The sequence below is a fragment of the Nerophis ophidion genome, linkage group LG16 (assembly GCF_033978795.1).
Source record: "Nerophis ophidion isolate RoL-2023_Sa linkage group LG16, RoL_Noph_v1.0, whole genome shotgun sequence".
In the NCBI taxonomy this organism is placed as follows: domain Eukaryota; kingdom Metazoa; phylum Chordata; class Actinopteri; order Syngnathiformes; family Syngnathidae; genus Nerophis; species Nerophis ophidion.
Window position 1 is genome coordinate 51037959 of NC_084626.1, and position 27682 is coordinate 51065640.

Below are 27682 nucleotides of genomic sequence, written 5' to 3' on the forward strand. Positions count from 1 at the left end.
GTCAACAGCCATACAGGTCACACTGAGGGCGGCCGGATAAACAACTTTAACACTGTTACAAATATGCGCCACACCAAACAAGAATGGCCAACACATTTTGGGAGAACATCCCCACCGTAACACAACATGTACACAACAGAACAAATACCCAGAATCTCTTGCATACTTGGTCAACAGCCATACAGGTCACACTGAGGGCGGCCGGATAAACAACTTTAACACTGTTACAAATATGCGCCACACCAAACAAGAATGGCCAACACATTTTGGGAGAACATCCCCACCGTAACACAACATGTACACAACAGAACAAATACCCAGAATATGTTGCATCACTAACTTTTCCAGGATGCTACAATATACACCCCCAGCTAACGCCGACCACCTCAACCTCCTCATGCTCTCTCAGGGAGAGCATGTCCCAAATTCCAATCTGCTGTTTTGAGTCATGTTTAAAAAAAAAATAATGCACTTTGTGACTTCAATAATAAATATGGCAGTGCCATGTTGGCATTTTTTTTTTTTCATAACTTGAGTTGATTTATTTTGGAAAACCTTGTTACATTGTTTAATGCAATAACAAAGTTAGGCATAATAATGTGTTAATTCCACGACTGTATATATCGGTATTAGTTGATATCGATAATTAAGAGTTGGACAATATCGAAATATCGGGTATCGGCAAAAATAAAACATTATCGGACATCTCTAAGTAAAATCGTGGCATTAAAACTAAAAAAACAAACACAACTTCAGAATGTTGTTTGTTTTTTTTGTCTTACTTTGTCCAAAAATATAAAAAACATAATCTGAAAATATTACAGTCAAAATATCGAAAAAGAAGTAAAGTTTAGATCTATGAAGGAAAAGAGAGAATACTTTTAAATATGTATAAAACTATGTTTTCTTTTGTATTCTTTTTTTTAATGAATTAATCAATGTTTATGACAACCTTTCCCCAAAACACAATATAAAATGTGAGATGTAAGAGGATAATGCATACATTTAGCATTTGTTTTCAAAACGCTTACAAAAAAGTGGGACGCCAAAATTTTGCTGTGTATGTATGACTTGATGGGGTCCCTGGGACCCCGTTTTGAAAATTCCTAGCACCAAAAGTGATGGGGTATTGTTGGTGTGTGCAAAAACAGCAGCAGGCGGCTGTGACCTGCGGGCCGTTTCTAATACAAATTAAATGATTGATTGAAACTTGTATTAGTAGATTGCACAGTACAGTACAATTGACCACTAAATGCTAACACCCCAACTTGTATAAGTCGGGGTCCATGTTAATCAATTCATGGTATCAACCTGATACCATCCAAGTATCATCCGGTGGGTCATAGATTATTCATTAGTCGGCCTGTGGGCCTTGACTCTGACTTGTAGGCCTTAATCCATTATCATCAAATTGACAACAAAGAAAAACTTGACAAATCTCACTTTGAATTTAATGAGTTTGTATCACATATTAGCTTCACGTTAGAAGTTAAATTGCTAAAATAAATTGTTTTTTTTACAAGATATTCATTTTTTCTGTACATTCACCTGTGTGTGTATGTATATATAAATATATATAGAATCACATTTATTTTCTGTGTTGCCGTAGTTCAATAATGTCCATCAGTGATCAAAGATGTCTCATTTCAAATACACAATGTGATATTTTCTTATTATGACCAACAAGATGCATTTTTTATTTTTTTTTAGACAACATCATCATTGTTAAAGTTAACATCTGTGCTATAGGTCTATTCCTACTATTTTCTTCTTCTGATGATTGTATCTCAAAAGTGATCACTGGTGTGAAACCGCTTTGCGACTCATTAAAAAAGGTTCCGTGCACAAATGACTTACGACTTGCATCCAGCAGAGGGAGCCAGAGTTCACTGCATCCTGCCAACACTGTGTGTGTGTGTGTGTGTGTGTGTGTGTGTGTGTGTGTGTGTGTGTGTGTGTGTGTGTGTGTGTGTGTGTGTGTGTGTGTGTGTGTGTGTGTTCTGGCAATGTTGACGTAATGGGGACATCACTCTGTTTACACAGTCACCTTCAGGGGACCTCTGACGATATGGGGACCAAAAAACCAGGTCCCCTAATGGGAAACCTTTTTAAATGATAGTCAAATCCATTAAGTGATTTTTTTATTATTATTTTTTTTTTTTTTTAGCTTTGGCCCATAAAACATGTTTACTGGTTAGTTTGAGTGTGAGACATTTGCACAGCAGCCCCATCATCGGGCTGTAGCTGGTACTGCACTTGCTGCTTTTTTTAAATGGTCCTGTTTTTGTTTTTGTTTTTTTATTCCCCTTGGCCTCAGTCTGCACCCCCTCTCCAAGGCCCAGGCTAAAACCGATTTTTTTTAAATTTCATTTTAATCTTCTATTTCCTCCCTTCCCACCCTTGTTTACCTGTATCTCATCTTTTTTTGTAAGGGGCGCTGGAAGCCGGCAGACCCGTCAGCGATCCTGTTCTGTCTCCCTGTAATGTTTGTCTGATCTTGAATGGGATTGTGCTGAAAATTGTAATTTTCCTGACGTAATGAATAAAGTACTATCTAATCTAATCTAATCTAATCTCAGTATCCAACCGTCCGTCCATCTTCCGCTTATCCGAGGTCGGATCACGGGGGCAGCAGCCTAAGCAGGGGAGCCAAGACTTTCCTCTCCCCAGCCACTTCGTCCAGCTCTTCCCGGGGGGATCCCGAGGCGTTCCCGGACCAGCTGGGAGATATAGTCTTCTCAACATATCCTGGGTCTTCCCCATGGCCTCCTACCGGTCCGACGTGCCCGAAACACCTCCCAAGGGAGGCGTTGTGGTGGCATCCTGACCAGATGCCCGAACCACCTCATCTGGCTCCTCTCCATGTGAAGGAGCAGCGGCTTTACTTTGAGTTCCTCCCGGATGGCAGAGCTTCTCACCCTATCTCTAAGGGAGAGACCCAAACTCATTTGGGCCGCTTGTACCCGTGATCTTGTCCTTTCGGTCATAACCCAGAGCTCATGAGCATAGGTGAGGATGGGAACATAGATCGACAGATAAATTGAGAGCTTTGCCTTCCGGCTCGGCTCCTTCTTTAGCACAACGGATCGATTCAGCATCCGCAGTACTGAAGACACCTCACCGATCCTTCTGTCGACCTCACGATCCATTTTTCCCTCACTCGTGAACAAGACTCTGAGGGACTTGAACTCCTCCACTTGGGGCAAGATCTCCTCCCCAACCCGGAGATGGCACTCCACCCTTTTCCGGGTGAAAACCATGGACTCGAACCATGGACCTCAGTAGTCAAGTACAAATTTGTGTGAATCATGCAAAACAATTTAAATTTGGTCCCCATGAACCATATTAAGTCTTTTTCCCCAGGGTCCCCAGTAAGACTGATCAGCACATTACTGTCAGGACGTGGACTATGAGGTGGTTGTTTTCCCGAGATGGAAGTGAACTTGGACCGGACATGGCGTGAAGGTAATGACATCTTTATTTTAACACTAATAAAAGGAATAAACACAAGGTGCGCACAAGGGCGGAAGTACAAAACTTGGCTATAAAAACAAAAACTAGCACAAAGGCAGAACTATGGACAAAAAGCAGGAGACACTAACTGTGACATTAATAAACAACAACATGGCCTATGAAACATGAAACAAGCAGCGTAAACATGACATGAAGCAGAGTGGTGTCGCCAGAAAGACAGCCTGGCAACTGGAAGCTTCGATAATAGTGACATGATAAGTGACAGGTGTGCGACTGCAAAACGTGAGACAGGTGCGTGACATGAGGACAGGTGAAAACTAATGGGTAGTCATGGAAACAAAACAAACAAGGAAGTGCAAAAACGGGAAACAATGGAGTCTTAAGCAAAACAACATAACTTAACGGCTTTACTACTTACGTATAAAATACTACACGGTCTAGCTCCATCCTATCTTGCCGATTGTATTGTACCATATGTCCCGGCAAGAAATCTGCCTTCAAAAGACTCCGGCTTATTAGTGATTCCTAGAGCCCAAAAAAAGTCTGCGGGCTATAGAGCGTTTTCCGTTCGGGCTCCAGTACTCTGGAATGCCCTCCCGGTAACAGTTTGAGATGCTACCTCAGTAGAAGCATTTAAGTCTCACCTTAAAACTCATCTGTATACTCCAGCCTTTAAATAGACCTCCTTTTTAGACCAGTTGATCTGCCGCTTCTTTTCTTTCTCCTATGTCCCCCCCTCCCTTGTGGAGGGGGTCCGGTCCGATGACCATGGATGAAGTACTGGCTGTCCAGAGTCGAGACCCAGGATGGACCGCTCGTCGGGACCCAGGATGGACCGCTCGCCTGTATCGATTGGGGACATCTCTACGCTGCTGATCCGCCTCCGCTTGGGATGGTTTCCTGTGGACGGGACTCTCGCTGCTGTCTTGATAGATTGATCATGTTTTGTTAATCAATCAATCAATCAATGTTTATTTATATAGCCCCAAATCACAAATGTCTCAAAGGACTGCACAAATCATTACGACTACAACATCCTCGGAAGAACCCACAAAAGGGCAAGGAAAACTCACACCCAGTGGGCAGGGAGAATTCACATCCAGTGGGACGCCAGTGACAATGCTGACTATGAGAAACCTTGGAGAGGACCTCAGATGTGGGCAACCCCCCCCCCCCCCCAACCCGAAAGCAATGGATGTCGAGCGGGTCTAACATGATACTGTGAAAGTTCAATCCATAGTGGCTCCAACACAGCCGCGAGAGTTCAGTTCAAGCGGATCCAAGACAGCAGCGAGAGTCCCGTCCACAGGAAACCATCCCAAGCGGAGTCGGATCAGCATCGTAGAGATGTCCCCAACCGATACACAGGCAAGCGGTCCATCCTGGGTCCCGACTCTGGACAGCCAGTACTTCATCCATGGTCATCGGACCGGACCCCCTCCACAAGGGAGGGGGGGGGACATAGGAGAAAAAAAGAAAAGAAGCGGCAGATCAACTGGTCTAAAAAGGAGGTCTATTTAAAGGCTAGAGTATACAGATGAGTTTTAAGGTGAGACTTAATCACAAGACATGACGATTACTTCATCAATCCAGAGATTTAAAGACGTGTATGAGCTAACTGGGCAGTGGACTTTTGACCTACTTTATTTGTATGCCTCCACAACCTGTAGAAAGGGTGGTCCTCACAAGTCATGATCAAAAACTTGGTCCCCATTCCAAATGATAACCAGTAGGTGTGTGTGTGTGTGTGTGTGTGTGTGTGTGTATGAAAGGAATCTGGACTTTGTCTAAACACATGAAGACATTGTTAACGTCCAAGTGTGCCATAAAACGAGGCGAAAGCTGCACGTGCGTCCATAGAGGCCAAAGGTGGCGCCAGCGTGACCCGTCGTCACCTACCCACAGTCCTTTGCTGCACGGTTGCATCGTTCCGTCATGGTTACCGACTTTTTCCACCAAGTAGCAGCCGAGAAAACACTTGGGTCCCACCATAACGTCCTCTGTGTGGGTCTTCAGCTGCACACCTGGTCATGGAGACTGTTTAGCACACAACGTGTGGTTTGTAAACATCTACAGTTTCAAGTTCAAATGTCAACAAATATAATTTCTTTGTTTCTTCTTGTTGGAAACACAGAGGATCTGACAGCTGTGGGCCTCTGCTCCTCCTCTGCACTCTGAGAGGATGTTTACATTGTGTGTGTGTGCGTGTGTGTGTGTGTGTGTGTGTGTGTGTGTGTCATCTGGGTTGTGTAGAGTCATGCATTCTTTCCATTACCCTCGTCAAATCAATGTTCAACGCTCTTCTTCCATCGACTGTCTCTTAAAGCTGGTCCGAGTGTTTGTAACCTCACACACATTTGTGTATTTCGTACAATCTGGGGACCTCCAAAAAATGCCTACCTCTTTCGGACCACCCTTTCTAGGTATATAAAGATTTGTATTTACAACAGTAATAATACATACAAATATATATTTCCAAAAATTTAAGCTGCCGGACTTGCAGGTAATGACTTGATTTAATGGTAAAAATAACACTGGTACAAAAACAGAAAACAAACCGACTGGATGAGGTGCCGAGCGCACCGGAAGCTAAGGCTAACACTTAGCACAAACTGTGACAACTAGCTGGGGCTAGGAGACAAGACAAACTTACGTGGCAGTCGCGTGATGCAAAAAAAAAGTTGCCAGACCGACTATACGGCAAAGGCAGGCTTAAATAATAATAATGTCAGTGTGCGTCGGGAGCACAAGCGGCAGGTGAAAGTAATAGGTTGCTATGGTAACTAACTCAGAGGTGCATAAACAAGATATAGCGACATTAGCTCGGATTCAGACTCGGATTTCAGCGGCTTAAGTGATTCAACAGATTACGCATGTATTGAAACGGATGGTTGGAGTGTGGAGGCAGAAAGCGAAAACGGAATTGAAGAAGAAACTGAAGCTATTGAGCGAATAGCTATTGAAGCTATCCGGCGATTGCCTTCTAACCAACGATTGCATCTTTTGACCACTGGAGCAACTTAAATCCGTCGATTGGTAAGTGTTTGTTTGGCATTAAATTTGGGCGAAGGGAAAGGCTAGATGCAAATATAGCTACAAATGTACATACAGCTAGCCTAAATGGCATGTTAGCATCAATTAGCTGGCAGTCATGCCGCAATCAAATATGTCTGATTAGCACATAAGTCAATAACATCAACAAAACTCACCTTTGTGATTTCGTTGACTTTATCGTTGGAAATGCATCTGCTTTGAGTGTCGTAGGATATCCACACATCTCTGTGCCATGTCTGTCGTAGCATCGCCGATAAAATGTGCAGACCAAACGAGGGACTTTTGCATCTTTTGACACTGGTGCAACTTAAATCCGTCGATTGGTATGTGTTTGTTTGCCATTAAATGTGGGTGGAGGGAAAGGCTGGATGCAAATATAGCTACAAATAAGGCATAACGATGCAATATGTACATACAGCTAGCCCAAATAGCATGTTAGCATCGATTAGCATGCCGTGCTAATCGATGCACACACCATGTAAGTCAACTTGAATCCGTCTCTGTTTGTGTTGTTACACCGACAACACCGACGAGGCGTGATGTCTCCAAGGTACGGAAAAAAGTCGAAAAAACGGAAAATAACAGAGCTGATTTGACTTGGTGTGTGTAATGTGTTTGAGAAAATGGCGGGTCGCTTCCCATTGTGACGTCACGGGTGAAAGGTCATCCCTCCGACAGCGAACAATTGAAAATCGTTTAGATCGCCAAATTCACCCTTTTAGAGTTCGGAAATCGGTTAAAAAAATAGATGGTCTTTTTTCTGCAACATTAAGGTATATATTGACGCTTACATAGGTCTGGTGATAATGTTCCCCTTTAAGAAGGGTAGAAATACAAGAACACACAAACAAGTCAAAGCAATACACACATTAAAATACCTTTGTTTGACCACTCGGGTTATCCCGATACCAATACATCCACTATTTCAATACTTTTAGGTACTTTTCTTTATTTGAACAAAATATGTTAGTGTACATGAAACATGTTTATTATTGTCATTTAGTCCTTAAATAAAATAGTGAACATACAAGACAACTTGTCTTTTAGTAGTAAGTAAACAAACAAAGACTCCTAATTAGTCTGCAGTAACATATTGTGTCATTTATACACCTATTATTTTGTCAACATTATAAGGGACAAACTGTAAAAAGTGTTTATTAATCTACTTGTTCATTCGCTGTTAATATCTGCTTATTTTCTGTTTTAACATGTTCTATCTACACTTCTGTTAAAATGTAATGATCACTTATTCTTCTCTTTTTTGATACTTTACATTAGTTTTGGATGATACCACACATTTAGGTATCGATCCGATATCAAGTAGTTCCAGGATCATACAATAAAATATAATACCTAATAAACCAATAATAATATGGTTAAGAAATACTGATGTAAAGGGTAGGTGTTGCGCTGTTTTCTGTTTTAACGTGTTCTATCTACACTTCTGTTAAAATGTAATAATCACTTATTCTTCTCTTTTTTGATACTTTACATTAGTTTTGGATGATACCACACATTTAGGTATCGATCCGATACCAAGTTGTTACAGGGTCATACATTGGTCATATTCAAAGTCCTCGTGTGTCCAGGGACGTATTTTTTTAATAATAAACATAGCATGAACGGGAAAAAAAATGTGACGATAAGAAATATCGATGTAATCATCGTAGTATTGAGTAGATACGCTCTCGTTCTTGGTATCATTACAGTGGATGTCAGGTGTAGATACACCCATAGCATTGGTTTACATTGTGAGGCCGGTGAGCTATTGTATCCTCCTACGGTGTGTAGTGAAGCATGTTTAGCTATTCCTCATCCTCCAGTGATAATAGTACATGTCGAACATGCTCCTCTGTTTGTAAAACCAGCAACGTCACGAACCTGACGATGCACTGTCATGCCTGTGTAAAAAAAAAAAAAAAGGTGAACCGGTACTTTTCAAATAGAGTATAGTACCGTTTTTGATGCATTAGTACTGCGATACTACACTAGTATCTGTATAATGTACAACCTTACTTTACACACACCATAGTCTTGATAACTGACCTCCAAAGGACCCACCAGGATTTTAAAGAAACACAAAGACATGTAAAGTGCATTAAGTATGCAAAACCTGTATATGTGCTTATCAAGGGTTTTTTCTCTGACCTCAGACTGATCCCCCCCCCATAATAAAGTATTCTTCTTACAATTCTAGACCTCCCCAATGACCATGTTCGCGTTAAAGCAGCAATATTCCATATCCTATAAGATCTTGAAAACTTTTAGAATAGGTAATAGTAACTGTCGGGTTGCCATGGTCAAAGCGATTCTGGACCATCATTTTTCCGCCTCAGGCAGGGGATGGTGTTCTGCTGACCTCGACTGCGGGTGGATCGGTGGAGGGGATACTTCAAAGACCTCCTCAATCCTACCAACACGTCTTCCTGTGAGGAAGCAGTGCCTGGGGAGTCTGTGGTGGGCTCTCCTTGGTGGAAAGGTCCCGGGGGTGGATGAGATCCGCTCGGAGTTCCTTAAGGCTCTGGATGCTGTGGGGCTGTCTTGGTTGACAAGACTCTGCAGCATCGAGTGGACATCAAGGGCGGTACCTCTGGATTGGCAGAACGTGGTTGTGGTTCCTCTCTTTAAGAAGGGGAATCGAAGGGTGTGTTCCAACTATCGTGGGATCACACTCCTCAGCCTTCCCGGTAAGGTCTGTTCAGTTGTACTGGACAGGAGGCTACGCCGGAACAGGAGGTACAGTGTGGTTTTTGTCCTGGTCGTGGAACTGTGGACCAGCTCTATACTCTCGGCAGGGTTCTTGAGGGTGCATGGGAGTTTGCCCAACCAGTCTACATGTGCTTTGTGGACTTTCCAACTATCGTGGGATCACACTCCTCAGCCTTCCCGGTAAGGTCTATTCAGTTGTACTGGACAGGAGGCTACGCCGGAACAGGAGGTACAGTGTGGTTTTCGTCCTGTTCCTGGAACTGTGGACCTGCTTTATACTCTCGGCAGGGTCCTTGAGGGTGCATGGGAGTTTGCCCAACCAGTCTACATGTGCTTTGTGGACTTGGAGAAGGCATTGGACCGTGTCCTTCGGGAAGTCCTGCGGGGAGTGCTCAGAGAGTATGGGGTATCGGACTGTCTGATTGTGGCTGTCCGCTCCCTGTATGATCAGTGCCAGAGCTTGGTCCGCATTGCCGGCGGTAAGTCGGACCTGTTTCCATTGAGGGTTGGACTCTGCAAAGGCTGCCCTTTGTCACCCATTCTGTTCATAACTTTTATGGACAGAATTTGTAGGCGCAGTCAAGGCGTTGAGGGGATCCTGTTTGGTGGTCGCAGGATGGCTTCATCTGGCCAGGATCTTCAGCTCTCACTGGATCGGTTCGTAGCCGAGTGTGAAGCGACTAGGAAAGGAATCAGCACCTCCAAGTCCGTGTCCACGGTTCTCGCCCGGAAAAGGGTGGAGGGCCATCTCCGGGTTGGGGAGGAGACCCTGCCCCAAGTGGAGGAGTTCAAGTACCTTGGAGTCCTGTTCACGAGTGAGGGAAGAGTGGATGGTGAGATCGACAGGCGGATCCGTCTTCAGTAATGCGGACGTTGTACCGATCCGTTGTGGTGAAGAAGGAGCTGAGCCGGAAGTCAAAGCTCTCAATTTACCGGTCGATCTACGTTCCCATCCTCACCTATGGTCATGAGCTTTGGAATATGACCGAAAGGACAAGATCAAAATGAGTTTCCTCCGCCGGGTGGCGGGTCTCTTCCTTAGAGATAGGGTGAGAAGCTCTGCCATCCGGGAGGAGCTCAAAGTAAAGCCGCTGCTCCTCCGAATGGAGAGGAGCCAGATGAGGTGGTCCGGGCATCTTGTCAGGATGCCACCTGAGGTGTTTAGGGCACGTCCGACCGGTAGGAGGCCACCGGGCAGACCCAGGACACGTTGGGAAGACTATGTCTCCCGGCTGGCCTGGGAACGCCTCGGGATCCCCCAGGAAGAGCTAGGCGAAGTGTCTGGGGAGAGGGAAGTCTGGGCTTCCCTGCTTAGGCTGCTGCCCCCGCGACTCAACCTCGGATAAGCGGAAAAAGATGGATGGATGGAACTATTTCCCTTGTGGATCTTTAAAGTTTGTCTTCGTCTAAGTCATCCATTATAACCAAACGGGTTTCCCTAGACGTAAACCAAGGACAAGGTTTGTGTGTTTGTCATGTAAACCACCTTTAATACTGTACATTAGAGAAGAGGAACATCATCAGCATGGACACATTTGAAAACATTTGGCCGTGAATAAAAGGAGGAAAACAACGGCTTGGTCGCACCACTCCAGTCCTGTAGGTGGTAGTCACGTGCATCAAGGAGTGGAAAACACCTTTGAATGTAGGGGTCCATGTCCTCCACAAAGATTTGTCAAGATGTGTTTAGTGGCTCATTTTTGGAGTTTTGGACTTAGTTTTTCTCCCAAAGGACTTGTCAGAGTCCGAGGGACAGGTGAAGTCAATTAAACCCTAAAAGGTAGTTCCAGATCTTGAGTGTCCTCACAGGACGGCCAGGTCGTGGCAGCTCTTGGATCTCACCTTCAGGGCCACGCGCTGATTGTTGCGGGCCACCAGGCGGTCCAGGAAGCGCCGAGCCTTCTGGGTAATGCTCTCCTTGCGCTTGTCGCGGACGACGCGTCTGCGCTGGGACGCGTCGGCGGCGTGGCGGCGCAGGCGGAGTTGGCGCACCACGCCCTCGAACAGCTCGCTCACGTTGTGCTGCAACGACGCCGACGTCTCGATGAACTTGCAGTCAAAGACCACCGCACACTCTCGGCCCTCTGGGGGGGAGGCCAGACATTTTACGACGCGGGTTGGGTACCCAGTTTGATGAATCTTACCGTGCGGCCAATCCTCACCTTCCACCGCCACCTCCCTGGAGCGCACCAGGTCGCTCTTGTTGCCCACCAGGATGATGGGAAGGTCCTCCGCCTGCCGGATGCGCCGCAGCGTGATGCGCAGCTCGGCGGCGGCGTCGAAGCTGGAGCGGTCGGTGACGGAGTAGACGATGATGTAGGCGCTCCCCGCCTTCAGGCACTCGTCTTGACCGGGGCGGCCGTCTTCCTCCTGGCGGCGGGGCGGGAAAGACGATTATAGTTGCGTAACATCGGAACAATCACGTTCCAACTTCGGAAGAATTGATCGGGATCTTTGCAAAGAGGCAGGACACAGCAGGAAGGGGTTTACCTGACACCTAGAACGGGACAAATTGGGGGCTGTACTATCCACTTTGGCTGCCAGATGGAGTTTCCCCTAGAAACATATGCGGTCCTCTCCAAGGTTTCTCATAGTCATTGTCACCAACACCCCACTAGGGTGAGTTTTTCCTTGCCCTTATGTGGGCTCTGTACCGCGGATGTCGTTGTGGCTTGTGCAGCCCTTTGAGACACTTCTGCTTTAGGGCTATATACATAAACATTGATTGATTGATTGATGATTAAGTAGAGTGTTGAATATACTAAATGATGTTTTGTGCAATGTCGAGTGGCACTTTCCATCATTTTCAGCAGACTGTGTTCAATCAATCAAAGTTTATTTACATAGCCCTTAATCACGAGTGTCTCAAAAGGCTGCACAAAGAGCATTGAGTTAGCATAACTCAACTTTTGGGTTAAATATATTCAACCCAATAGTTGGGTTATCAATCAACCAACATTAAGTTATCTTAACTCAGATTTTGTGTTACATAAATTCAACCCAATAGTTGGGTTATGGATCAACCAGCATTAAGTTATCTTAACTCAGCTTTTGTGTTAAAAAAATTCAACCCAATAGTTGGGTTATGAATCAACCAGCATTGAGTTAGCATAACTAAACTATTGGGTTAAAAATTTCAACCCAGTAGTTTGGTTGGGAATAACCCAACATTAAGTTATCATAACTCAACTTTTGGGTAAAATCAATTCAACCCAATAGTTGGGTTATGAATCAACCAACATTAAGTTATCACAACTCAGCTTTTGGGTTAAATAATTTCAACCCAGTAGTTGGGTTATGAATCAACCAACATTAAGTTATCATAACTCAACTTTTGTGTTAAATAAATTTCAACCCAATAGTTGGGTTATGAATTAACCAACATTGAGTTAGCATAACTCAACGTTTGGGTTGAATAATTCAACCCAATAGTTAGGTTAGTAATAACCCAACATTAAGTTATCATAACTCAACTTTTGGGTTACATAAATTCAAACCAATAATTGGGTTTTGAATCAACCAACATTAAGTTATCATAACTCAACTTTTGGGTTAAATATATTCAACCCAATAGTTGGGTTCTGAATCAACCAACCAACATTAAGTTATCTTAACTCTGCTTTTGTGTTACATAAATTCAACCCAATAGTTGGGTTATGGATCAACCAACATTAAGTTACCATAACTCAGATTTTGTGTTAAAAAAATTCAACCCAATAGTTGGGTTATGAATCAACCAGCATTGAGTTAGCATAACTCAACTATTGGGTTAAAAATTTCAACCCAGTAGTTTGGTTGGGAATAACCCAACATTAAGTTATCATAACTCAACTTTTGGGTAAAATCAATTCAACCCAATAGTTGGGTTATGAATCAACCAACATTAAGTTATCATAACTCAGCTTTTGGGTTAAATAATTTCAACCCAGTAGTTGGGTTATGAATCAACCAACATTCAGTTATTATAACTCAGCTTTTGTGTTAAATTCAACCCAATAATTGGGTTATGAATCAAACAAAATTGACTTAGCGTAACTCAACTTTTGGGTTACATAATTCAACCCAATAGTTGGGCTACGAATCACCCAACATTAAGTTATCATAACTCAACTTTTGTGTTAAATAAATTTCAACCCAATAGTTGGGTTATGAATCAACCAACATTGAGTTAGCATAACTCAACTTTTGTGTTGAATAAATTTCAACCCAATAGTTGGGTTATGAATCAACCAGCATTGAGTTAGCATAACTCAACTTTTGGGTTGAATAATTCAACCCAATAGTTAGGTTAGTAATAACCCAACATTAAGTTATCATAACTCAACTTTTGGGTTACATAAATTCAAACCAATAATTGGGTTTTGAATCAACCAACATTAAATTATCATAACTCAACTTTTGAGTTGAATACATTTTTAACCCAATAGTTGGACTATGAATCACCCAACATTAAGTTATCATAACTCAGCTTTTGTGTTGATTAAATTCAACCCAATGGTTGGGTTATGAATCAACCGGCATTGAGTTATCATAACTCAACTTTTGAGTTGAATAATTCAACCCAATAGTTAGGTTAGTAATAACCCAACATTAAGTTATCATAACTCATCTTACATAATTTCAAACCAATAATTGGGTTTTGAATCAACCAACATTAAGTTATGATAACTCAACTTTTGTGTTAAATAAATTTCAACCCAATAGTTGGGTTATGAATCAACCAACATTGAGTTAGCATAACTCAACTTTTGGGTTGAATAATTCAACCCAATAGTTGGGTTAGTAATAACCCAACATTAAGTTATCATAACTCAACTTTTGGGTTACATAAATTCAAACCAATAATTGGGTTTTGAATCAACCAACATTAAGTTATCATAACTCAACTTTTGAGTTGAATACATTTTTAACCCAATAGTTGGACTATGAATCACCCAACATTAAGTTATCATAACTCAGCGTTTGTGTTAATTAAATTCAACCCAATGGTTGGGTTATGAATCAACCGGCATTGAGTTATCATAACTCAACTTTTGTGTTGAATAAATTTCAACCCAATAGTTGGGTTATGAATCAACCAACATTGAGTTAGCATAACTCAACTTTTGTGTTGAATAAATTTCAACCCAATAGTTGGGTTATGAATCAACCAACATTGAGTTAGCATAACTCAACTTTTGTGTTGAATAAATTTCAACCCAATAGTTGGGTTATGAATCAACCAACATTGAGTTAGCATAACTCAACATTTTGGGTTGAATAATTCAACCCAATAGTTAGGTTAGTGATAACCCAACATTAAGTTATCATAACACAACTTTTGGGTTACATAAATTCAAACCAATAATTGGGTTTTGAATCAACCAACATTAAGTTATCATAACTCAACTTTTGGGTTGAATAATTCAACCCAATAGTTAGGTTAGTAATAACCCAACATTAAGTTATCATAACTCAACTTTTGGGTTACATAAATTCAAACCAATAATTGGGTTTTGAATCAACCAACATTAAGTTATCATAACTCAACTTTTGGGTTGAATACATTTTCAACCCAATAGTTGGACCATGAATCACCCAACATTAAGTTATCATAACTCAGCTTTTGTGTTAATTAAATTCAACCCAATGGTTGGGTTATGAATCAACCGGCATTGAGTTAGCATAACAAAACTTTTAGGTTAAATAATTCAACCCAATAGTTTGGTTGGTAATAACCCAACATTAAGTTATCATTACTCGACTTTTTGGTTAAATAGTTCAACGCAAAAGTTGGGTTGAAGAAATTAACCCAAAACGTTGAGTTTTGGGTAATTTGGGTTAATCATTTCTGAACACGCAGTTGGGTTAAAATTGGATTATTTTTTAGCCCAACATTTTTTTAGTGTGTACCCATGACTGGCACTAATATTGTGTGCCACTAAGACAAAGTGAGCATTATATTCCTATCAGTGACGGAGCAGGAAGCGGCTGGGAAAAGGTAAACGATAATATTTCACGGGCTCCAAATCAGGAATTAAAGTTTTAATTTGAAACTGTTGCTGTTCTGTTTGATCAGATCTTGCTGAACACTCACCAGCTTGTCGCCGCCCCACGTATCCATGACGACGAGCGTGGTTTCCTTGCCGTCCACCGTCAGCGTCCTCTCGTAGACGTCCTCTGTAAGACACAACCACCAAAGACAACTTTTAAGCGATTTTTCCGTCTATAGTCGCAAATCCGTCTTTTTTTATCTCTGTGAAAATACATAAAAAATATTTTTCGTTTTTTTTCCCCAACCCACATAGTGTGTTAAAATCTTAATCTGTCTTTTTGCCAAACCTGCCAACCACTACGGTTTTCCCGTTATAAGTACAGTTTTTGATAATCCAGTGGTCAAAACTACGGTTTTCACACTGAGAAACTTTTTTATGTTTTGCAAATATTAGCTCATTTTGAATTTGATGCCTGCAACCTGTTTCCCAAAAAGCTGGCACAGGTGGCAAAAAAGACTGAGAAAGTTGAGGAATGCTCATCAAAGACTTATTTGGAGCGTCCCACAGGTGAACAGGCTATTTGGGAACAGGTGAGTGTCATGATTGGGTATAAAAGAAGCTTCCATTAAATGCTCAGTCATTCACAAGCAAGGACGGGGCGAGGGTCATCACTTTGTCAACAAATGTGTGAGCAAATTGTTTAAGAACAACATTTCTCAACAATTTAGGGGTTTCACCATCTACAATCTGTAATATCATCAAAAGGTTCAGAGAATTTGGAGAAATCACTGCATATAAGCCATGAGATTACACACCTTCGATCCCCCAGGTGGTACTGCATCAAAAAGCGACATCGGTGTGTAAAGGTTATCACCACATGGGCTCAGGAAGACTTCAGAAAACCACTGTCAGTAACTACTGTTGGTCGCTACATCTGTAAGTGCAAGTTAAAACTCTACTATGCAAAGCCACAGCCATTTATCAACAACACCCAGAAACGCCACCGGCTTCACTGGGCCCTAGCTCATCTAAGATGGACTGATGAAAAGTGGAAAAGTGTTCTGTGGTCTGACGAGTCCACATTTCAAATTGTTTTTGGAAACTGTGGACGTCGTGTCCTCTGGAATAAAGGGGAAAAGAACCATCCGGATTGTTCGAGGCGCAAAGTGTAAAAGGCAGCATTTGTGATGGTATGGGGGAGTATTAGTGCCCAAGGCATGGGTAACTTACACATATGTGAAGTCACCATTAATGCTGAAAGGTACATACAGCTTTTGGAGCAACATGTGTTAAGCTATCATGGACGCCCCTGCTTATTTCAGCAAGACAATGCCAAGCCAGGTGTGGCTTTGTAGTAAAAAAATGCGGGTACTAGACTGGCCTGTCTGTAGTCCAGACCTGTCTCCCATTGAAAATATTTTCGGCCATATGAAGGCTAAAATATTAGAAGGTAGACTGTTAAACAACTTAAGATGTACATCAAGCAAGAATGGGATATAATTCTACTTCAAAAATGTGTCTTCTCAGTTCCCAAACCTTTTACTGAGTGTTGTTAAAAGGAAAGGCCATGTAACACACTGGTAAAACTGCCCCTGGGACAACTTTTTTTTACAATGTGTTGCTGCCATTATATTCTGAGTTAATGATCATTTCTCAGTGAGAACATTAAATATCTTGTCTTTGCAGTCTATTCAATTGAATATAAGTTGAAAAGGATTCGCCGATCGTCGTATTCTCTTTTTATTTACCATTTACACAAGGTGACAACTTCACTGCTTTTGGGCTTTTTACTATGCTGAGTCACGATTGGTTGAGATGAGGGCAAAACATTAGGGACGGGCCAATCAGAAGCAAGATGGGGCGGGGTCATGGAACCGGGAAGTGAAATCACAACAGACATCCAAAATGGCGACGAGAGAGGTATAATATAATTATATAGATAAAATATATAAGGGAATATTCAAGTGAGTGATTTATGTGTTAAAAAAACTATGTGAGTTGTCTTTTTGTTGACCACTAGGTGGCGCCTGCGCACTACTAGTGGTACACGTAGCACAGAAAGTGTTGTGAGTGTGTTGTCACCTGGCGCTGATATTATTGATATATATATTGATATTATTTTCAAATCCTGGAGCCTGGAAAATTCTAATTTGGTGAATGAGTTTTTAATTGGAGTTTTTGTCAAGTATTATTTGGCCAAAACGTGCATTCAACAAAATGTTTATGTAATTCCACTTCCTGTGTTCACAATTCAACATCCTTTGGGGGCGGGGCCAAGTCAACTTGAAATGGCCAACTGAGAAGTTGATGTGTTGATGTTTGTCTTGCAGAGTCCAGGAGAAGAAGAAGCAGAGGAGGTGCAGAGTGACAGTCGGAACAGGAGAAGGAGAGAGGAGGTCAACACAAGAGGTCAGTTCACATGTCCATTGAAGCCCGGGGGCCAATCAGTACACATGTCCATTGAAGCCCGGGAGCCAATCAGTACACATGTCCATTGAAGCCCGGGAGCCAATCAGTACACATGTCCTTTGAAGCCCGGGGGGCCAATCAGTACACATGTCCATTGAAGCCCGGGGGGCCGATCAGTACACATGTCCTTTGAAGCCCGGGGGCCAATCAGTACACATGTCCATTGAAGTAGTAGAAGCAGTATAATCAGTACACATGTCCTTTGAAGCCCAGGGGCCAATCAGTACACATGTCCTTTGAAGCCCGGGGGCCCATCAGTACACATGTCCATTGAAGCCCAGGGGCCAATCAGTACACATGTCCATTGAAGCCCAGGGGCCAATCAGTACACATGTCCATTGAAGTAGTAGAAGCAGTATAACTTATTTTTCTATTTACTGTAATAAACACTTTACATTCTACTGTAAAAATCTGCCAATTTTCTTCCTAAAGAAACCGTGGCCCTTGTAAACAACACTCTATATTTGTAAACAAATCTGTATATTTGTAAACAACTCTGTATATTTGTAAACAACATTGTATATTTGTAAATAGCACTTGTAAACAACACTGTATATTTTTAAACAACACCTGTAAACAATGCTTCTAAACACTATGTTTGTAAACAACACTGTCTATTTGTTAACAACACTTGTAAACAACGCTTGTAAACAACACTATATTTGTGCAGAACACTTAAACAACACTGTATATTTTAGAGTACAATTCAATAATGCTTGTAAACAACACTTGTAATGTTAGTAAACACTTGTAAGCACTTGTAATGCTTGTAAACAACACTTATTAACAACACTTGTAAACAACCCTTTATATTTTACAGTACAATTCAATAATGCTTGTAGACACTTGTAAACAACGCTTTTAATGCTTGTAAATAACACTTGTTATCAACACTGTATGTTTGTAAACAACACTTGTTAACAACGCTTGTAAACAACTCAGTATATTTCACAGCACAATTCAATAATGCTTGTAAACACTTGCAAGCACTTGTAATGCTTGTACACAACACTTGTTAACGCTTGTAAACAACACTGTATATTGTAAACAAAACTGTATGTTTGCAAACAACACTTGTTAACAACACTATATATTTAAAAACAACACTGTATATTTGTAAACAGCACTTGTAGACAACACTGTATATTTGTAGACAACACTATATATTTGTAAACAACACTTTATATTTGTAAACAACACTGTATATTTGAAAACAACACTGTATATTTGTAAACAGCAATTGTAAACAACACTGCATATTTGAAAACAACACTATATATTTGAAAACAACACTATATATTTGAAAACAACACTATATATTTGTAAACAACACTGTATATTTGAAAACAACACTGTATATTTGTAAACAACACTGTATATTTGAAAACAACACTATATATTTGAAAACAACACTGTATATTTGTAAACAACACTGTATATTTGTAAACAACACTGTATATTTGTAAACAACACTATATATTTGTAAACAACACTGTATATTTGTAAACAACACTGTATATTTGAAAACAACACTGTATATTTGTAAACAGCAATTGTAAACAACACTGCATATTTGAAAACAACACTATATATTTGAAAACAACACTATATATTTGTAAACAACACTGTATATTTGAAAACAACACTGTATATTTGTAAACAACACTATATATTTGTAAACAACACTGTATATTTGTAAACAACACTGTATATTTGTAAACAACACTGTATATTTGAAAACAACACTGTATATTTGTAAACAACACTGTATATTTGTAAACAACACTGTATATTTGAAAACAACACTGTATATTTGTAAACAACACTGTATATTTGTAAACAACACTGTATATTTGAAAACAACACTATATATTTGAAAACAACACTGTATATTTGTAAACAACACTGCATATTTGTAAACAGAAATTGTAAACAACACTGTGTGTTTGTAAACAACACTGTATATTTGAAAACAACACTATATATTTGTAAACAACACTGTATATTTGAAAACAACACTGTATATTTGAAAACAACACTATATATTTGAAAACAACACTATATATTTGAAAACAACACTATATATTTGTAAACAACACTGTATATTTGAAAACAACACTGTATATTTGTAAACAACACTGTATATTTGAAAACAACACTATATATTTGAAAACAACACTGTATATTTGTAAACAACACTGTATATTTGTAAACAACACTGTATATTTGAAAACAACACTATATATTTGAAAACAACACTGTATATTTGTAAACAACACTGCATATTTGTAAACGGAAATTGTAAACAACACTGTGTGTTTGTAAACAACACTGTATATTTGAAAACAACACTATATATTTGTAAACAACACTGTATATTTGAAAACAACACTGTATATTTGTAAACAACACTGTATATTTGAAAACAACACTATATATTTGAAAACAACACTGTATATTTGTAAACAACACTGTATATTTGTAAACAACACTGTATATTTGAAAACAACACTATATATTTGAAAAAAACACTGTATATTTGAAAACAACACTGTATATTTGTAAACAACACTATATATTTGAAAACAACACTGTATATTTGTAAACAACACTGCATATTTGTAAACAGAAATTGTAAACAACACTGTGTGTTTGTAAACAACACTGTATATTTGAAAACAACACTGTATATTTGTAAACAACACTGTATATTTGTAAACAACACTGTATATTTGAAAACAACACTATATATTTGAAAACAACACTGTATATTTGTAAACAACACTGCATATTTGTAAACAGAAATTGTAAACAACACTGTGTGTTTGTAAACAACACTGTATATTTGAAAACAACACTGTATATTTGTAAACAACACTGTATATTTGTAAACAACAATTGTAAACAACACTGCATATTTGTAAACAGCAATTGTAAACAACACTGTGTGTTTGTAAACAACACTGTATATTTGAAAACAACACTGTATATTTGTAAACAACACTGTATATTTGTAAACAACAATTGTAAACAACACTGCATATTTGTAAACAGCAATTGTAAACAACACTGTGTGTTTGTAGACAACACTGTATATTTGTAAACAACACTGCATATTTGTAAATAACAATTGTAAACAACACTGCATATTTGTAAACAGCAATTGTAAACAACACTGTGTGTTTGTAGACAACACTGTATATTTGTAAACAACACTGCATATTTGTAAACAGCAATTGTAAACAACACTGTGTGTTTGTAAACAACACTGTATATTTTACAGTACAATTCTGGTGTCTGAGTTGCCACTTTTGTACTGTAAAGTCTACAAAAAAGGATGGCCGTGTATGTCAAAGTGGATGTAATAATGGGGACAAGCGGTAGGAAATGGATGGATGAATGGATGATGATAATGACATATTATTGGCTGTTACAAGCGGCCCCCGAGGGAAACTGTAATTAGAACAATGAACATCAATACTTTGACCTTTCCTGCACACTGAAAGTGAAAGCCTTTTGACAAAGCTTAAAAGTACTTAAATACAATTATTTGTCATTATTAGCATCATCAACACTTCAACCTTTCTCGTGACCTTTTGGTTCTATTATTTCATTCCTCCTGCTTTGTGTGCGTACTTAACTGACTTTTATCTCCGCCCGCCAATCAAAACGAGGCGTTAGTGGCGTGTTTTATGCAGCCTTAGCAAACAACAACATCGGGGTCAGCACAGTTGTTACATTTGTATTAAAGAAATAAATCATCAAAGACATGACCGAGCGTGTCGCCAACTTGGGGAAGCAATTTAATGGTCTGACTACGAGAAGTATATTATATATATATATATTTCATCAAAATGTTGGTCATGTTTATACACTACAACCTCAACTTTGCAATTTAATTTGTTTTGTTGCAGAACTCTTAACATAAAACACTTGTATCCTAAATCAACGTCGACACTGAAATGGATTGAAGTCACTTTCATGGGTGATCTCCCCCTAAAATACACCATTTTAACTTGGAAAATTACTTTAATAAAGAAAAACTCACTTTTAGATGATAAATGTTGCATACAATAGAAAAAAATACTAACAAATACATTATTTATATGAAACACACCATCAGCAGCTTTTCCATATGTTCATGGGCAAATGTCCGCCATTTAGATATGATTTTAACAGCTGGAAGGATCCATATATATATATATATATTTATATATATATATATATATATATGGAAAAGCTGCTGATGGTGTGTTTGACAGAGAAGCAGCTGGAAGGATCCACTCTCCAAAGAAAATGTACATTATTAATACATTATTTCATATAAATAATGTATTTGTTAGTAGTTTTTCCTATTGTATGCAACATTTATCATCTAAAAGTGAGTTTTTCTTTATTAAAGTAATTTTACAAGTTAAAATGGTGTATTTTAGGGGGAGATCACCCATGAAAGTGACTTCAATCCATTTCAGTGTCGAAGTTGATTTAGGACACAAGTGTTTTAAGTTAAGAGTTCTGCAACAGAACAAATTAAATTGCAAAGTTGAGGTTGTAGTGTATAAACATGACCAACATTTTGATGAAAACAATAGGAAATAGTTCATATGCCCTGTCTGGGATTTGAACCGGAGCATTTCCAGTTGAGCTAAGTAGCCACGCCCAAACCTTCTCCATGAATGGAGAAACCCTAAGGTCCGGTTTCAGGTTCCGGTTGGGTCTACAGTGTTTTAAACCACATGTAGGGTTTCAAACTACGGTTGGGGCTTCAAGTTAGGGGTTTAAATTAGGATTAGGGTTTCAAACTAGGGTTACAATATCAGTTTAAGGTTTGAAACAGGGTTAGGGTTTCAAACTAAGGTTAGTTAGGGCTTTGATTTAGGGGTTTAAATTAGGATTAGGGTTTCAAACTAGGGTTACAATATCAATTTAAGGTTTCAAATAAGGGTTACGATTTCAAGTTAGGGGTTTAATTTAGGGTTAGGATTTCAAACTGGAGTTAGGGCTTTGAGTTAGGGGTTTAAATTAGGGTTAGGGTTTCAAAATAGAGTTCGGGCTTCAAATTGGGGGTTTAAATTAGGGTTAGGGTCTCAAACCAGGGTTATGATTTAAAGGTAGGGGTTTGATTTAGGGTTCGGGTTTCAAATTAGGGCTACGATATCAAGTTAGGGTTTTCAAACGAGGGTTATGATTTCAAGTTAGGGGTTAAATTTAGGGTTAGAGTTTCAAACTAGAGTTAGGGCTTCGGGTTTGGGGTTTACATTAGGGTTACAATATTAATTTTAGTTTTCAAATAAGGGTTATAATTTCAGGTTAGGGGTTTGATTTAGGGTTAGAGTTTCAAACTAAAGTTCGGGCTTCGAGTTAGGGGTTTAAATTAGGTTTAGGGTTTCAAACTAGGGTTACAATATCAATTTAAGGTTTGAAACAGGGTTAGGGTTTCAAACTAGGGTTGGGGCTTTGAGTTAGGGGTTTAAATTAGGATTAGGGTTTCAAACTAGGGTTACAATATCAATTAAAAGGTTTCAAATATGGGTTAAGATTTCAAGTTAGGGGTTTAATTTAGGGTTAGGATTTCAAACTGGAGTGAGGGCTTTGAGTTAGGGGTTTAAATTAGGGTTAGGGTTTCAAACTTGAGTTCGGGCTTCAAATCGGGGGTTTAAATTAGGGTTAGGGTCTCAAACCAGGGTTATGATTTAAAGGTAGGGGTTTAATTTAGGGTTAGGGTTTCAAACTAGAGTTAAGGCTTTGAGTTAGGGGTTTAAATTAGGGTTAGGTTTTCAAACTAGAGTTAGGGCTTCAATATGGGGTTCGGGTTTCAAACTAGTGTTACGATATCAATTTAAGGTTTCAAATAAGGGTTATGATTTAAAGTTAGGGGTTTAAATTAGGGTTAGGGTTTCAAACTAGTTAGGGCTTCAATTTAGGGTTAGGATTTCAAACTGGAGTTAGGGCTTTGAGTTAGGGGTTTAAATTAGGGTTAGGGTTTCAAACCAGGGTTATGATTTAAAGGTAGGGGTTTAATTTAGGGTTAGGGTTTCAAACTAAAGTTAAGGCTTCGAGTTAGGGGTTTAAATTAGGGTTAGGTTTTCAAACTAGAGTTAGGGCTTCAATATGGGGTTCGGGTTTCAAACTAGTGTTCCGATATCAATTTAAGGTTTCAAATAAGGGTTATGATTTAAAGTTAGGGGTTTAAACTAGGGTTAGGGTTTCAAACTAGTTAGGGTTTCAAGATAGGGTTTGGGTTCCAAACTAGAGTTACGATATCAAGTTAGGGTTTCAAACGAGGGTTTTGATTTCAAGTTAGGGGGTTAAATTTAGGGTTAGGTTTTCAAACTAGGGTTACAATATCAATTTAAGGTTTGAAATATGGGTTAAGATTTCAAGTTAGGGGTTTAATTTAGGGTTAGGATTTCAAACTGGAGTGAGGGCTTCGAGTTAGGGGTGTAAATGAGGGTTTGGGTTTTAAACTAGGGTTACAATATCAAGTTAGGGTTTCAAAGGAGGGTCATGATTTCAAGTTAACTTCACTGGTTGTCAACATCTCACCTCCAGGGGGCTCCTCTTTCTCCGTGACACCCGCGAAGATTCCGGCAAGGCTGCTCTTTCCCACGCCGTGGTCGCCGAGCAACATCACCCTGTAGACACAATCCCAGTCGCTCTGCGAGTCCTCGTCCGAGTCCGAGCTCCAGTGCGCTCGGTAGTGGAGGGACTTGTCTCCGGGGTTGTAGGACGCAGACTGTCCCAGGGGAGGATGCCTGCGCCGGGGGCCCTGCTGCTCCGGGGCCGGCCGGTAGCTGCCGGCGGGCAGGCACCCCTGGCAGGGGCCTGGAGGCTGCTGGACCAGCTGGGCGGGACGGGTGGGTGGACTGCCTCGCCGCCGCTGGACCTCCTGGTCTGTGTGGATGTTGTTGTTCATGTTGCTATGGTGACAGCATCGTCTGAGGAGATATTATTACATGATAAGTGGTTGGTGTGGATGTCATAAGCGTTTGGTGTGAATGTGATAAGAGTTTGGTGTGAATGTGATAAGAGTTTGGTCTGGATGTGATGGTGAGTTGACATGTTGCAAAACATGGACATCAAGCAAAGCTGGACAAGATCACGACAAGAACACAATAAGAATGAGACAAGAACACGACAAGGACACAACAAGAGCAAGACAAGAACACAACAAGGAAACCACAAGAACAACACAAGACAACAAGAACAACACAAGAACACGACTGGAACAAAACAAAAACACAAAAAGAACACAACAAGACCACAACAAGAACCAGACATGAAGACGTCAAGAACACAAAAAGAACACGACAAGAACACAACAAGAACAAGACAAGAAGACGACAAGAACAAGACAAGAACACGACCGGAACAAGACAAAAACACAACAAGACCACAACAAGAACCACACAAGAACACGGCAAGAACTCAGCTAGAACATGACAAGAACATGTAAAGAACTTATCAAGAAAACAACGAGAACACAAACAAAAACACAACAAGAACACGACAAGAACACAACAAGAACAACACAAGAAGACAACAAGAACACGACTGGAACAAAACAAAAACACAACAAGACCACAACAAGAACCAGACATGAAGACGTCAAGAACACAAAAAGAACACGACAAGAACACAACAAGAACAAAACAAGAAGACGACAAGAACAAGACAAGAACACGACCGGAACAAGACAATAACACGACAAGAACACAACAACACCACAACAAGACCACAACAAGAACCACACAAGAACTCAGCAAGAACACGACTAGAACATGACAAGAACAGGTAAAGAACTTATCAAGAAAACAACGAGAACACAAACAAAAAAACAACAAGAACACGACAAGAACACAAGAACAAGACAAGAACACAATAAGAATGAGACAAGAACACGACAAGAACACAACAAGAGCAAGACAAGAACACGACAAGAACACAACAAGAGCAAGACAAGAACACAAAAACAACACAAGAAGACAACAAGAACACGACTGAAACAAAACAAAAACACCACAAGACCACAACAAGAACCAGACATGAAGACGTCAAGAACACAAAAAGAACACGACAAGAACACAAGAACAAGACAAGAACACAATAAGAATGAGACAAGAACACAGCAAGACCACAACAAGAGCAAGACAAGAACACAACAAGAACAACACAAGAAGACAACTAGAACATGACAAGAACAGGTAAAGAACTTATCAAGAAAACAACGAGAACACAAACAAAAACACAACAAGAACACAAGAACAAGACAAGAACACAATAAGAATGAGACAAGAACACAACAAGAACACAACAAGAGCAAGACAAGAACACGACAAGAACAACACAAGAAGACAACAAGAACACAACTGGAACAAAACAAAAACACAACAAGATCACAACAAGAACCAGACATGAAGGCGTCAAGAACACAAAAAAAACACAACAAGAACAAGACAAAAAGACGACAAGAACAAGACAAAAACACAACAGTAACACAACAAGAACACAAGACCACAACAAGAACCACACAAGAACACGGCAAGAACTCAGCAAGAACACGACTATAGAACATGACAAGAACAGGTAAAGAACTTATCAAGAAAACAATGAGAACACAACAAGAACACGACAAGAACACAATAAAACACAACAAGAACATGTAAAGAACTCAACAAGAATACAAAGTAGACCTGACAGTTGACATCATACATTCTCACCTACCACGACAAGAACTCAACAAAACACAACAAGAACACACAAAGAACTAAACAATAACACAACAAGAACACAAAAAAAAACAACAACAACACAACAAGAACAAAACAGAACACAAAGTTGGACAACAAGAACACAAAGTTAAGAACACAAAGTTGGACAACAAGAACACAAAGTTAAGAACACCACAAGATGACGTAAAGAACACAACAAGAACACAAAGTAAAGAACACAACAAGATGACGTAAAGAACACAAAAGTAAAGAACCAGAAAGGTGACATCATACATTCTCACCTACCTGACAATCCTGCAAAGATCTGTCACACCTCACCAGACCACACCACTGCTTGCACTCTCCTCACTTTCTGTGTGTGTGTGTGTGTGTGTGTGTGTGTGTGTGTGTGTGTGTGTGTGTGTGTGTGTGTGTGTGTGTGTGTGTGTGTGTGTGTAACACTACCCCTTCACCCGCCACAGTGACCCGGCAGGACAACAAAGTTCCACAACAGCTTTAAAAATTCAACAGTGGAATCATGGAGACACTAACTGTTTCCCTCCCTCTCTGTGTGTGTGTGTGTGTGTGTGTGTGTGTGTGTGTGTGTGTGTGTGTGTGTGACCGACAGCAGAGGAGAACCAGATATCTAAAAAAGTGTGTGTGTGTGTGTGTGTGTGTGTGTGTGTGTGTGTGTGTGTGTGTGTGTGTGTGTGTGTGTGTGTGTGGACTTGGTTTAGGAAACTTGTGGTCACTTCCTGCGACAACAACAGTCCAGTGGGATGAGTTGACATGTGAAGATGATTTGATGACATGTGTTTGTACATTTCAGTGATGTTGGAGTCCTTCCATCAGGAAGACTTGTGAACATGAAGAACATCTTCTTGCACCAGGCAACATTCATGATCATGTAATTATATACACACATACACACATACATACATATATACATACATACATACAGTGGGGCAAAAAAGTATTTATTCTGCCCCGATTGTGCAAGTTCTCCCACTTAAAATGATGACAGAGGTCTGTAATTTTCATCATAGGTACACTTCAACTGTGAGAGACAGAATGTGGGAAAAAAAATCCAGGAATTCACATTGTAAATAAATAAATAAATGGGTTGTACTTGTATAGCGCTTTTCTACCTTCAAGGTACTCAAAGCGCTTTGACACTACTTCCACATTTACCCATTCACACACACATTCACACACTGATGGAGGGAGCTGCCATGCAAGGCGCTAACCAGCACCCATCAGGAGCAAGGGTGAAGTGTCTTGCTCAGGACA

At 40.1% G+C, this 27682-nt stretch overlaps 1 protein-coding gene and 1 long non-coding RNA gene across 3 annotated transcripts; one reads left to right on the forward strand and one right to left on the reverse strand.

Annotated features, from left to right (window-relative positions):
* Window positions 1-3364: 3364 nt before the first annotated feature.
* Window positions 3365-27682, forward strand: LOC133535537 (uncharacterized). Of its 2 annotated transcripts, XR_009802244.1 has the most exons (5): window positions 3365-3465; window positions 17543-17621; window positions 24234-24647; window positions 24714-26267; window positions 27222-27682. It is a non-coding gene; the product is annotated as an uncharacterized LOC133535537 (long non-coding RNA). The 2 variants fall into 2 exon arrangements; XR_009802243.1 differs by having other exon boundaries at window positions 24714-27682.
* Window positions 10699-26998, reverse strand: rem1 (RAS (RAD and GEM)-like GTP-binding 1). Its single transcript, XM_061875449.1, has 5 exons — window positions 26699-26998; window positions 24228-24619; window positions 15314-15396; window positions 11400-11607; window positions 10699-11321 (listed from the first exon to the last, which is right to left on the reverse strand). The coding sequence occupies exons 2-5, from the start codon at window positions 24595-24597 to the stop codon at window positions 11041-11043; spliced, it is 942 nt and encodes a 313-aa protein (XP_061731433.1). The 5' UTR covers window positions 24598-24619; window positions 26699-26998; the 3' UTR covers window positions 10699-11040.